Raw genomic sequence first — 14,111 nt, 5'->3', positions numbered from 1 at the left:
CCCAGGGAGACTGTCACAAAGAATATGTGTAAACTAGGGTAATTCCACTGAGTGGAGTTCAGGGCTAAAGGACACAATTGCATGGGAAGCTGTGCTCTTTGACGAAGCTGTGCTCTTTGAGTTTTGCTTTTCAGAGAACAAATTGCTTAAGAGTTGTCTTGTGGATCTCTGGGAAGTTTCACACACTGACATTTTAGAGTTTGGTCCCGTAATGAGATGCATGGTAAAGAACATATTTGGACAAAGTCATGCTCAGAACACAACATCGGCTGTCTTCAAACAGACAATTTGTGTCTTACAGTTCTTTAAAAAACAGTAGATTTTGAGCTGATCTGGAGTCCTGCACTGTGTTTATTTGATTCCTTGTTCTTTTTCCTTTCTCCCTTTTTTTTTTTTGGGGGGGGGGGCGGGGGAAGGTGGGCAAAAAGAGTAACAGTACTATTTCTGTGTTGACTGGAGTGAAGGCGTGACTCCCAGCATTTGGCAAGTGACCAGTGAAAGTAGCTCAGAAACTATTGTTAGTCTACAGAGACTGCTAGACTTTGGTTTTTTTCTCATCCAGAAGATGTAGCCAGCTGATAGCTGTAGGGAGGGGGAGATAGTACATGCACAAACATTTGTGTTAATTGAGCCTTTGGGTGTAAGGGAAACTGAACAAAGAGAATTCATCACTTTCTGTGATTAAGTGGGTTTTTTATATTTCTTCCTTTTTCTTTAAAACGTGAGCATCTTGCAGTCTCCATTGGACAAGATCCTGGGCAATCTGATCTAGAGGAACTGCTACTTTGAAAAGGGGGTTGGACTAGATGACCTCCAGCAGTCCCTTCCAGTCGTAATTGTTCTACTTTGTGTATTTACCCTCACAGCATTCCCAGAAGTAGGAAAATGGCAGGATTTGTGTTTCCACAGATGTGGGAAAATGAGGCATAGAAAAGATATGGAAAGAGACTTGACTGTTGGAAGTGAGCTATAGATTGGTATTACATGCCTAAGCCCAATAGCACCCTTCTTTTAGTCCTACAGAGGCTTAAAGTCTACAGGTGTTATTGAAACTCCTTCTAATAAAGTTCCTATGTGTCTAAAGTCAGGTTATCTGTTATTCGACTAATATTTCTTGAGTATGCCTAACTTGCATCTGTAGGACTGGCTGCACAAAACATATAGATAGGTGTTGATTTCTTCAGAAAAGCAATGCAGTAGGAGGAGGACCATTTTGTCCCCTTTGTAGAGTAGCCAGATGGCTGCAGCTTTTGCCCAGGATGTGAGACACCCAGATAACTCCTTACTTTGCTTTTGGGGCTTGTACCACACACCAGCTTCCTTGGAAAGTGCCATAACTTGGTTTGGATACCTGTTTCCAGACCTCTTATTGTTGTTGTTTATTGTATAGGACCCTAGCAATATGCAGATCCTGTTTTAAGATATTTAACAATCTGGATTTGTTCAATATGATACATACCATGTATCACATGCCATGTAGGGCAAAACTTTTAATAGCTGAATCATCCTGAATTGACAGCAGTGTTTTAAGTGTTGGCTTGTATGACTTGTGTTATGATACAGTTCAGTTAATACTGATGAATGAATGAATTTGGTGATAAAGTATTGAATGGCACATATCCCTTATTACCTGAATTGCAGTTTATCTTGGTGTCTCCTTTGTCTCTAGCTATATGTATCCATATTGGGAAAGCTAAAGAGGTTATCTATGACACTTGTTGGAATTAACTTCAGAAATTCTTTTTTTTTTTTTTAGGATGTATGACAATCTTACCCACTATCCTATTTCTGATTACAAGAGTATTGAAAGAAACGGCAGTAAAATCAGCAGATAATCAGGTCCCACCTCCAGTCAGTGCAGCCCTTCAAGGGATAAAAACTATTGTTACTCTTCCAACAGTTAAGACTGATGAAACTCAGAAACAATGGACAGGTCTTATCCGCAGCACTCTGGCATCTATCTTGGAATACTCTCAACCTGGTAAGTGGTTCCCCAGTGCAGGAGAGTTAAAAATAAAGAGGACTAGGTTTTGCTGTAATGAAAAGGCAAGTATTCTATCTGCCTATAATTTAAGGCTTCATGTCTGAGGGTTGGGGATTAAAAGTGGTGATGAATTGCTTGCAAAATTGAAATGGGAGAAAGACCTGAGTGCATACAGCATAACTAATTAGAGTTACTTAATAGGCTGTGTTGAAGACAAGCACAGCCTTGGCTTTAAGAAAATACAGTTACATCTCAGGAGTTCCTATCCCAGATTTGTCCTTGTTGGTCTGTTTTCTTTGACAATATTGATCATAACCTCCTGTTAGAAATTTTGCCTTTTGCAACTCATCTTGCAGCCCCCCCCCTCTCAGGTCCTTTCCATAGGCTATTTTTCTGTACTAGTTCAGACTTTCCTCTTCCATTTTGAATCCCATTATGATGTGATTATTTCATTCTTTAGTTTTTCCTCAGGCTGACCTTACCAGTCTTCATAGTTTCAGCTAGTGACTTGTTTCTGAAACTTGGAAATCTACCTTCTGATATCCATCAGTCTTCCTGACAGCTGCTGAATGTCTCACAAGTAAAATCTAAAGGAGTTCCAAGCTGAATTCACTTTACTTCCTGGACTGTGCCTCAATTTCTGTGACTACTGGCAACTCTAGACATGTTGGCAAGGCCTGAGCAAACTATCATTTCCACCGTTCCTTTCCTCTTTCCACAGAATACCTGCTAGCTTAAAGGAAAGGAGATTTTAGTTGCCAAAACAGTGTTTGTAGAGGAACTGATCTCTTTCCTGAAACTGTAATTGTTCAGTACCGTACATGGATTCGACACCTTGAATTAAACCTCAGGAAAAATGGCAATCAGTGTATCTTTTAAGTGTTTGCTGACACGATTCGTAGTCTTAATGACAGTGAGTGTTAAAGTGAATGAGTGTAAAGACAGCAAGGGATAATTGTGGCAAGGTTCATAGTGGAGCAGGATATTCACAATACTGTTACAAACTTTCAGTGGTGAGGAAAAATCCTACCCCTGCCAAAAAAATGTTACCCACCAGCAGGATGTCTACTGTGTCTCTGTAGAGAACTGCAGGCTACTTCTCTTGGTTCACATTCGTACTTTGCCTAGCCCTTCGAAAAGCAAAAAAGATGTACAGTCTCAGCTGCATAGTTAGCAAAAGAGAGACACAAAGATTTGTCATTTGCATAATGGTAGTTCAGCCAGAAAACATCCCATTACATCCCACGGAGCCATTTATAGAGACTGAAGAGAGGCTTGAATGGAGTTACTCATGTGAGAGATAGGGAGCGAGTAGGTAATTGCAAACAATCCTGAAAATGTCTGAAGGCGAAGGATCAGTAGATTTGTGTTAACCAAGTCAAACTTATAATTTGATTTGTCAAATTAGCTCTTGTTTTCCAGCCTTTTGTTACTGTAAAGATTTCCCAGTCCCTCTTTCCAGAAACATTACTGGCTTTAGGCTTTTTTGCAGACTTCAGAAATCTTTGTTGGTTCCTTGCAAAAGTGTATGTTTTCCTTTTTCTTTCCAATCTTCTGTGGAGTGGGACTCATCACACACACAAGAATCTAAGCAAGGTCTACTGCATACGCTTCAAGTCTTTTAATTCAATAAAATTTAAACAAATTTAAACTTTAATTTTTTTTTAAAGAATTGTCAGTTAAAATGCTTGGAGTAGTTTTTTTGAAGTGAGGTTTCACATCATGGCTAAGCCAATCGAGTGGCTAGCTGACATCTGTATAGGGCAGTCATGCTGTTTTTCTTTTTGCTGAGTATATATCTGCTGTTTCTTTGTGCCTCTCAATGGAGAAAAGAACCAATCTGGCCTACCAAACCAGCAGAACAGTACTTTATATATATTATAATAATTATATATAAATATTTTTTTTTCTTGATGTAAATTCATGAATGAGATCTGTGAAGACAGAGCTTGTGCAATGAAAAAAAGGTTGACAATGGCAAATACAGACTATCTGAAAAGCAGGAAAGGTTAAAAGTAAGACCGTTCTTATTGGTGAAAGGTAGCTGTCAGATCAGCTAGTCTGTTACGTGAAACCTCATGTTAAGTAAAAGTTGTTGCCATGCTGGATATCAGTTTCTTACTCTGCTGCATCAGCTGAAGAGATTAAAAAAAAAAGTGAAGTATATTTTTATTGGGAAAAGGATGTAAAAAATACATTTTTTTTCCTCTCTTGCTTACACATTGAAAACAAAAAATATGACTTTCTCAGAGAAAGTGTGGGTGATGTTTGTTCCTTGATATTTACATTTCAGAAAGTTTGACTTACTTTATTAAAACGATTAGAATAGAGTTGCTCAGCTTTTTGTCAGTCACAGTCAATAATGATAAAGTGATTTTGTAGTAACTAGATGCATATTTGTATGCAGTTGCAAATAATTTCAAGTACATTTATTTCCTCTTTGTGAGTTTATCTGTGTTCACTGGCTTTTACTAAAAAATTCTAACCCCTTTTTGGAGTAGGCTAACAGCATGTTTGGTTTTGTTTTTCAGAAGCCTCTAAGCCTATTCTTGATGAAGTAAGCATACTTACAGCTATTGCTCTCTTCCTTTGGTCAGCAAGCACTGAAATAATTGGAGTGCAGTCTTTACAAAATGGATGTATGAGCAGATTTAAAAGTGCATTAAATTCCTGTGATCCTTGGGTAAGATCATGTTATAGGAATGTGAATGAGATATAGCTAAGAAAAACTAATTGTGTTATATTTACCATATATCCTGAATGCTTTGTGATGCCTTTACTTCAGAGACAGATACTGCTTGTCAAAATAACTAGAATTTTCAACACTGCATTATAGAAACTCTTTAGTGAGCAAAACAACCCAAACTAAGTGCTTCTAGATAATGTGTGTTCATGGCCTTGTGCCAGGTTCTTGACTTACAGCTTTTTAAAAGGAAAAAAATCTTTGCTATGTGAAATTTTAGCAATTGAAAAGGTTGGTTACCAGAGAGTGGTGACATTTCTACATTAATGCTGATCTTTTATAATGCAAACTAAGCCACTTTTTCTGTAGATAAAATTACAGCCCACATTTCTGATGAATTTTGTATTTGTTTGTGCAAAACCTGTGCTTATTTTACATGTTGATACAAAATTCAGTTTGAGTGCAAAAATGTAATTTTGTGGTCACCATCAGAACATCTACAGATTGTGAATCATTTGTCTCCTGATTTCACTTCTGACCTTGGGTTTGTCTTTATGAATTACCTTCTAAATTATTTTCTCACTAGAGAGGGAAACTAAAATGTTGTAGACTGACTTTGTTCAAGCAGGCTAATGCGCTGTATAGTTCACCTTAACTGTTCCGGCTGTTTGTTTGAGTGGGTATACAAATCTGCAGGTGGGAGCTAAAGAGAGAAATCTATAGTGTTTCCACAAGCGAGCGCTGCAGAGATTCCTGAGAAGAAAAACACGCAAAAAATGCTGATGTGTTAGGGTCACAGAGAGGCATTTAAAATCCTGTTTAGACTGATAAGGCTTCTGTGCAGCAGGGCTGGTGTTTTCCAGCGTGGACATAAAATTCAGTTGGTTCTGAAGCCTGACTTCGGGTGGAAAGCTACTTAAAATTTTAGCGTGGGAATGGAAATGTCAGTTGTATTAAGCAGAAACTTTTACGTCGTACTCTCTCTCAGCTCTTATAAACACGTGAACAGTGAGAGAAGTACATCTTTGCCCACCACCCTGCTGGAAAGCTGTCAGTGAGCTGGAACTTACCACTATTCTTGTAATTCACAGAGAATGCTTTGACAGCAGCCAGATTGTGTCCACTCTCCTCTCTGATGTGCAGAACATATACTCAGTAATACTTGCTGTGTGTTCGTTCTAGGTTTTTAAATATAAAACACTCATTGTTGGGATCAGTAACTAGACACCTGTTTGGAACAAAAGCATTATACTGATTGTACTAAAAGCATTGAACTGATTATGGAAAAAACTCTTCTAAAGAAATACCGCTGCCTCATAAGAAACACAGGCGTATTTTTGAAACTATTACCACCTGCAAAGTCTGAAAGGTTAGATAACATGTATAGTAATAACCAGAAGGCTGGTGAGCTCAATTTCATTTTGCCCCAACAAGGGAACTCAGTTGAGAGACCCTTGTCTCTCAATGCTAATGGGTGAGTTTTACATGAGAGTGTGCCTTACACGCTTTGAAGAAGCCCTGATTTTATCTCGCAGGAGGTCTTGTAGACTTCTGTGAATGCAGAATAGTCAAAAGATTTATATTATATAGATGGAATAAAAGAAGCTTGGATGAAATTCTGCTGTCAGATGCAGTCGTAAAACTCTTACTTGAATTATGCATGCATGTTAGAAAAGAGACTCTTACACCTTACTTTGAAGGCTAATCTTAACAGCTAATAAGGAGTAAAGTTTAAAGAATGTAGACAGAAAGGGAAGGGAATTATTTGGAGTGGAATAGAGAGATAGAGGAATAATTTGTTGAAACAGGTCAAAGATGATGAGTAAGGCATTAGGATAAAACGTTCTTCCGGGGAGCTCTGTTAGAAAGCATAGAAACGGTATTAGAAGAAGTGTTATTACTTCAGGCCTTAAAAATTGAATTGTATAGAAAACTTGCAGCTGTATACTAGTGAATTAGTAGTGACATGAGCTGCATAACTTGTATTTTCTTACTATTAGTTTTTATTATCTGTCATTTTTATTCAATATTTTTATTTATGCATCTATATTTCCAGTCACCCCCAGATCTCCTCACAGATCATTGTGTTCAATAATACTTCCTCTAGAATGTTTCTGTTCAGCATGTGCTCAATAACTCATCCTGTTTGGACTTGAGTGCAGTTTGAAAGCACGTGCAATGTTTTGCCCTTGTATTTGTTGCGGAGCTTTACCTTTTCAAAAGTTCTGGGTTATTTGTGTGGGATTTTGGAGGAAGACTTTTGTACGCCCAAATAAAATGCATTCATAAGTTCGTCTAAACAAGATCATCAGTGAGTCATTTTCCCAAACGTTGACTGTAATAATCCCTGCTTTCCAGAGAAAAGAGGGAGGGCGGGGGGAAGAAAATAGAAGGAAGGCAAGGAGAGAGTTCTGTGATCCAGCTCACTGTATGGCCACGCATATACTCCTATGGTACTACCAGCACAAGATGGAGAATGAGAAGGAAGGAAGGACAGGCCTGCCACTTTTGGCTACAGCCTTGGCTCATGTTAGAGCAGTAAGATCACTTTGATCTGAGTCATTTTTATGGGCTGTTTTACCCTTCTGAGATAGGAATAGCATTTCATGATTTTGCAGATACATTTACTATTAGTGCTGGTAGTTCTGAGCCTTAAAGATGTAGTTCTCTGTGGACCTGTGTGACTGACTTGTATAACTATTCCTTTATTTTATCTGAGTTTATATTGTTACTACTGTTTAGTACCTGCATGTTCTTTCTAACTGGCCTTCCTTTTATTGAAAACTGGGCTAATATTATTTTAGCAGATGGGCTGTGTTGCTGCTTTCCTCTTATTCAGTATGTTTCCTTCCCCTTTAGTTGTCTTTTTTTTTTTTTTCTTGGTATCACGTGTATCTTGCCTACATAGATAACAGTTTATTAGAATTCCCTGAGTTAACAAATAACTTTCAGGACAATGTATTTATCTTGATTTGATTAGGTTCAAGCCAAGTGTTACCAACTCCTGCTTTCTGTGTTCCAACACACCAATCGTGCCCTGTCAACTCCATATATTCATTCATTGGCCCCTATCATGGTTGAGAAGTTGAAAGCTGTGGAAAGGAGCCGCCCAAACAACAACCTGGAGCTGTTAGCAGTGCAGGAAGGAATTAAAGTCCTTGAAACGTTGGTTGCCCTTGGTGAAGAGCAGAATAGTAAGTATTTAGTTTTTCTAGAGAAATGTGTAATGCTAAAATAGAATATTGAACATTAGAAATCTTGCAGTTAGGAACTTGATGGCATAGTCACAAATTAACCACATCTGTGCAACATGCTTTTGTAATGCCAGTACTAGAACTTTTGTATACATGGACTTGTATAGCACGTACAGTATGATATGCTGTAGCCTTTGCATTTCTGGTGACTGCAGGAAAAAAAGTTCTAAACATGAACTGCAGTAGCGAGTGATGTTTTCTTCTGTTTGAAAATGAGTAGTTCACACCATTTAAATTTACTTTTTCCCATTGTTCACTTTTATTTTAGCAGACTCATCACTTCTATCAGGTTGCTTCTACCAGCTCAACAAAGTTTATCTGAAAAGCCCAAGAAATTGAATTGTACTGGTCAGAATATCTTGATTGTAGATGGAGCCTCCTGTTTGCTTCAGTAGATATAATACAGTATTTATAGTTTATCTTTAAGTTCAGTTATTCTCTAACTGAAACAATGCGTTTTCTAAAGACTTACTTGCAGACATTTGGCTTTAAATGCTGATAAAGTTCCTTGTAAAAATATTACTGTTGGTTTTGTGTGTTTCCCTCCCTTTCCCCCCCAACATACTCCCCATTGGTATTTCTCTTCATTGATGATAAAACATTAAATGTATGTTTTCTTGAGCCCCGTTCTGCTTCTGGCACAGTTGTTTGAAACACATGTAACTGAATGAGAGAGTAACTGAAGCGAAGGAGGAAACAAAACATCTGATTTTTGCTAATGCTGGCTGGAAACAATCACCCCATGAGTATGAATTTAGTCAAAACCTTTAGGGGAAAATCATTAATACACTGATAACCTACAAAATTTTAGATAAATGAGTTACCATTAATGTTTAAGTTCTTTGAGCTTAAAATTTACAATTAACATGTTACACATTTCAAAGACATACTTGCATCCTTGCTAGATACAAAAATTAGCCCTATTGCTTAAGTTCAGCTGCTTTTTTGTTCTAAAGATAAACCCTTTTGATCCCTGTGCCATTTTGGGCTGTGGCCTCGTTAGGCTGCGCTAGCCCAAGTATAGCTGCGGTGCTAGTTTTTGGATTGCAGTCTTCCAGAATGGAGTAATACAGCAGATAACGGTCCCTGACTTTTTCATGAACACTTGCATACTAATAGCGGTTCTGTTATACTCACCAGGGAGGCTGATATTCAGATTCAATTGAATAATGTTTCTGTCTGCCTGAAAAGTGTTTTGAAATCCTTTAATATGATAGGCACTCTACATCTTACGATCTCTTATCAATGATCTGCAATGAGGTGGTGCAAGGGCATCTCTAAAGAAAGTGTCAGGAACAAAATAACTGTGATGAACAATAATAGAAGTCTGAAATACAATCCTGGTAAGAAAGATTTGAGTGACCAAAGGACAGGAAACCATCTACATTTCAGTTGTTTTTTATTTGATCATTTTTTAATTACAGTGTTTATTGTCAATTCTGAAAACAAAATTACCCTTATCAGTCTAGCAACTGATAAAATTAATTTTCTTTTGTTTTCTTCTCTGATACGGTTATTACTTTTTTTTTCTTCTTTCACTTCTAGGAGTCCAGTTGCTTGCCCTTCTCGTTCCCACTCTGATCTCCTATTTACTGAATGAAAATGCCTTTGCTTCTGCATCTACAGCATCTAAGGATCTTCACGAATTTGCACTTCAGAATCTAATGCACATTGGTCCACTTTACCCACATGCTTTCAAGACAGTAATGGGAGCTGCTCCTGAATTAAAAACACGTCTAGAAACTGCAGTCCGAGCAAGTCAGGCCAGCAAAGCAAAAGCAGCTGCCAGGCAACCACCACCCACAGTACATTCCACCCCAACAATTAAACTAAAAACTAGCTTTTTTTGACTTACTTTTATTATTTTTGGACCATTAAGTAGTCAGAAGCATTACATTATCCCCGATGTGTGACTGCATATATGTCTGTAATTTTGTGTAATTTGTATGTAAAAGGCTGTGTAATGGAGCTTTGTGTAATTACTTGAAATCCATGCATTACAAGGGAAGTGGTGTTACTTGTATAGATTTTTAGGAAATTGAATGTGATCATATTTATGAATTTGTGTTATAAATTATCCACCAAAAAAATCTATTCTCTATCTGACTATATAGTTTTATTTATTTTTAAAAGCTACCCCAAACCTTTGAGTGGTTTTTGAAATCTGGTGATTGTTACCCTACCATTGTGCCAACACACTAACAGAGTGGGGACGGAGGGAAGAGGGAAACTGTTATGCAGTACTTACCATGTACCATGGGGAATTTCAAGTGTAGAAGTATGCACTTTTTCCTTTTAAAAACAAAGTATGGAAGGAGATTGTCAGACCTTGTAGATCATTTCAGCTTGCATGAAAAAAACAAAGAATTGAAAATTTTCAGCCTTTCTCAAGGTGAACGATCAAGCATGCTATCTTAATGAGTTGTCCTTATTTATGTGGTGTATATTTCTTTCAGATCCCTTTCCATGCTTGAAAATTAATAAACGATGCAAAGAATCTAATTCCCTATCTCTTCTAAGATAAATTTTAAAGAATGCATTGGAAATTGAGTTTATAAAGAAAACTGCCTGCTATCTGCGTTTTTGTAGGTGTAGATTTTGGCCCTTGTAAGGTGCTGTGTGTTAGCAGTCTTCCTATTCTGCCTGGTTGAATATGATGATTCGGTGCTCTGCTCTTTGTCCGGATTCCTAGGTATTTAACCTTCCTGCAAGTTTTTAGTCTCACTGGATATATCTTATCTGCAGTCCTTGATAAAGTTTGCAGAGCCAAATTACTTGAGTGCTTTGCACCTGTACTGATTAAGGGAGCAGAACACAAGTGAGAGCCAGGCTCCTCCAGTTTTTCCTTCCCCTACCAGGCTTTCCTTTTTGAAAAGCACATGGCACCCCTCACATCCGAGTGAGTCTGATCTGCAGATTTTGGAGCTTAGAGCTCAAGTGCTGTGCTAACCTTATAGCGCAGAGCCAGGGACTCCCAATGTCGGTCTGCTGCCAGGCCTCACCCTTCCTATTGGCGGAAGTGCAGAACCATGTATTTTCTTGTGTATACAAGACTGACTGATATGAATTTTTTGACACTGCTGTTGAATTTATGGGCTGCTGTAGACATCTTCTATACTTTTTGCTTTACAGAGGGAAGCCACATAACTAGAAGCCTCGGCTGAGCCTGTTGAGTTTCATCTCTGATGTTTTTCTGGATACTCTGTAAAAACTGCATATTTCAGAAGCTTCTGCTTCAACCCAAATATAAAAAGGGATAGTAAATAGAATTGAATATGATTAATAGTTGGCTGCAATATTTGTAGATCATTATTTTTGCATAGTCACTTGCCTCTAGTCTCTCTTTTCCCGTAAGACCTTACATAACCCTTTGAGTACCTATGCAAAATGGAGGACAAGACGATGCTCTTTTGCCCTATTGTATTTGGTGTGTGCAAAATATTTAACATAAAATCAGAAAAGCTTTTATTTCATAGTGAATATTTTAGTACTAAAGTGAGGACACAACAAGTGGTGCATACTCCAATCTTTCAAATGTTTTTTTCATAAAGATGTTAACTTCCAAGTCTTGTTCCATTGTCCTACAGGAGTAAAGATACATGCAGAAGTAAAAACAATATGCCATACATGAGGAGGAAAATAATTTCACTACTTTTTTCATTTTTGTGTAGTGGGAATTAATTTGATTAAAATATATCACTTTCTAATAAGCGTTTCCAGCATTACAAAGCTATATTGCTTAGAAGAAGTTCTGAACCTGTTTAACATTTGAGAGAAAGTATTAACGAAACCCTTTCAGTATGAAATCGAACACAAATTTTCCAAGTAAAACTAAGAAAATAACTTTATAACTTTTTTTAGATTCCCTCCCCCCCCCAGGTAGTCTAGTAATTAATGACTTCGATGTTTGTTGGAAACTTTTTGTCTATAATCGGGTTTTATTTACCTTAATTTTTATCTCGGCACTTTTATGTTTTGGTTAGACTCTAGTTTACAAGATGTCTGAAAACTCAGAAAAGGGGGGGGGAGGGAAGTGTAGCAATCAAGCATAACTAAGAAGTCGGTAGAAAAATAGAAAAAAGTTAGCGGAAGGGAACATGGCACTAGATAGATGTAGAGGGATAGAGAAGGGAGAGGTTTTTCTTTGTATACTGTGTGACTGTATACAACATGCACAACTTTCATTTGTATACATCCTTCTCCAGTTTAGTCCTCGTTTGCTTCTTTGCTTGCTCCTGATACTAAAGGTATAACCATGTGGTTTTACATATTTTAGCATCAAATTTCATTTGATTAAAAACCCGACATAACTTGAAATGCCCGTAGTGCTTATTGTTCTTTGTCACCCTCCTTTTCATCTTTTCCTTTGTCAGTGGTGTTTTTAATGTGCTTTTTCATGAAGCTCGTTTGCTCTGTTTCCGCTTCACGTCTTTCCTTTCTCTCTGCCGTTTCCTTCCTTTCTGGGTGAGCCTTGTTTTCCCCCGGTTCCCTGCCGAGGTCCCCCACAGCGCGTTCCCTCTTCTGTGCTGTCACTCCTGTTCCCCCCTGCTCTCTGATGCTCTCTATAAGCTTCCTCAGTTGTCTTTCCCTCTTCAAAAGCGCAAAGAGGTTGTCCACCAGCCACAGCTCTAATCTCTGAGGGCAGGGTTATGAAGAGGGCGAGTACGGTTTCGGAACAGCCAGAAGGAAACAGGAAGCGCTGCTTGAGTAAGCAGCGGGGCGCTCCTGGTGCACCCAGGGCATGGTGAGGGGCGGCGGGACCCCTTCTCAGCACCCATGGCGATCCTGCCCACCCGCAGCAGCCTCGGTGGCCATGCGCCATCTTTCACACACTGCTAGCACTTAGCCCTGCTGTAAAGCCTGTTGGCAGTGGTGTGTTTGTCTGTCTTCAGCAAGCCTGTGGTGTTAACATGTATGTAGTGTGGAAAGCAAGCCTAACTTTGTCTTTTTTTGTCTTTGGGAGAGGTAGGAGAGAGCAGTGCTGCTGACAGCTTGCGCCCTCAGGCCGGGGCTTTGCTGTCAGTCTCAAAGTATCTTGTTTTCCCTTTCCTTGCAGAAAAGGCAGCGTGATAATTCCCAAAAAATGTTGCTTTCCTTTTCAGCATTTCTAAAGATTTTCAAGAAACCTCTGTAGCCCTGGGATGGATTTATAGTTTTCGGTGCTTTGACACCAAATGCTGCTCAGAACGGGGCTGAAACAGAAAAGCCGGGGGTGAAAGGGCAGGGCTTGACTGAAGTCTGTGGAACTGCTGCGAGACACCTGCCCTTTTTATGTCCCCAGGGTGGGCCGCGAGCGTGCCAAAGCCATTTAAATCCTGCTCTGAGGTGGAGATTACGATTAATCTGTGCTCCCGCTGCTGCTCAGAGCTGCCCTGCCCCTCCTGCCGCGGCTTTGCCGGGGGGAGCCGGGGCAGCTCACCCTCACCCGCGGTCTCCCTCGTCCTCATCGCCGTTCGGGGCCAGGGTGCATTGCCAGCTGCCCCCTGCTACGGCTTGCCGGTCCCTACCCCAGGATGGCACGTCATGGGGACGAGGCTCACTCGCTGTAACGGCGTTCCTCGAAATAAGGGCAGCGCGGAGGAGAAAAAGGCGATTTCCCCCGCTTCCCGCCTCTCCCTCCCGCCCCGCCACGCAGCGGAACTACATTTCCCAGAATGCCGCCCGAGGAGCCGGGGCGAATCGCTCTCTGGAATTGTCCCCGCCGAGCCGCCGTAGCAGCCGGCGGGGGCGGCTGTCAGGCGGTGACGGCGGGCGGGACGCGCCCAGGTTGTTGCTGCTGCCGGGACACGGCTGGGTGCGGGCGGCGGCTCGCGGAGGAGGGGGCGGCGGGGAGCGCGGCAGACCCGGCCCGGCCATGGACGAGCAAGCGGGGCCCGGCGTTTTCTTCAGCAACAACAACAATAATAACGCCCTGCTTCTGCCACCGCCGGCGGGTGGGCCGGGACTGGAGCCGGGCGAGGCGGCGGCAGCAGCGGCCGCCGCGGCGGCAGCGGGAGGAGGCGGCGGCGGGGGGGTCTCAGCCTCCGGAGCCGCCGCGCCGGTGTCGGCGTCCCGGGCTCAGTACAGCGTGCCGGGCATCCTGCATTTCCTGCAGCACGAGTGGGGCCGCTTCGAGGCGGAGCGCGCCGAGTGGGAGGCGGAGCGGGCGGAGCTGCAGGTAACACCCGCGACCTCCTTCCCCCCCCCCCCC

The 14,111-nt window shown here is 40.7% G+C and overlaps 2 protein-coding genes across 7 annotated transcripts in view; both read left to right on the top strand.

Moving 5' to 3' along the window:
• HEATR5B (HEAT repeat containing 5B) overlaps nt 1–10,423 on the top strand; it is a 60,124-nt gene extending 49,701 nt beyond the window's left edge. For 4 of the 5 annotated variants that reach the window (XM_076334259.1, XM_076334262.1, XM_076334258.1 and 1 more), the window contains 4 exons: nt 1,757–1,981; nt 4,516–4,667; nt 7,648–7,861; nt 9,467–10,423. In XM_076334259.1, coding sequence (XP_076190374.1) covers nt 1,757–1,981; nt 4,516–4,667; nt 7,648–7,861; nt 9,467–9,771 — 896 coding nt within the window. In that variant the 3' untranslated portion in view covers nt 9,772–10,423. Of the gene's footprint in view, nt 1–1,756; nt 1,982–4,515; nt 4,668–7,647; nt 7,862–8,189; nt 8,391–9,466 lie in introns of those variants that run through there. The other variant, XM_076334263.1, reaches the window with a different exon arrangement.
• A 3,340-nt stretch (nt 10,424–13,763) lies between these two features.
• The window catches only part of STRN (striatin), a 73,934-nt gene continuing 73,586 nt past the window's right edge, over nt 13,764–14,111 (top strand). For both annotated transcript variants that reach the window (XM_076334252.1, XM_076334251.1), the window contains exon 1: nt 13,764–14,078. In XM_076334252.1, coding sequence (XP_076190367.1) covers nt 13,776–14,078 — 303 coding nt within the window. In that variant the 5' untranslated portion in view covers nt 13,764–13,775. The remainder of the gene's footprint in view (nt 14,079–14,111) is intronic.

This window comes from Aptenodytes patagonicus, chromosome 3, assembly GCF_965638725.1.
Source record: "Aptenodytes patagonicus chromosome 3, bAptPat1.pri.cur, whole genome shotgun sequence".
Taxonomy (NCBI): Eukaryota; Metazoa; Chordata; class Aves; order Sphenisciformes; family Spheniscidae; genus Aptenodytes; species Aptenodytes patagonicus.
The sequence above is the reverse complement of the archived record's forward strand: the minus strand, read 5'-3'. Positions and strand labels throughout refer to the sequence as shown.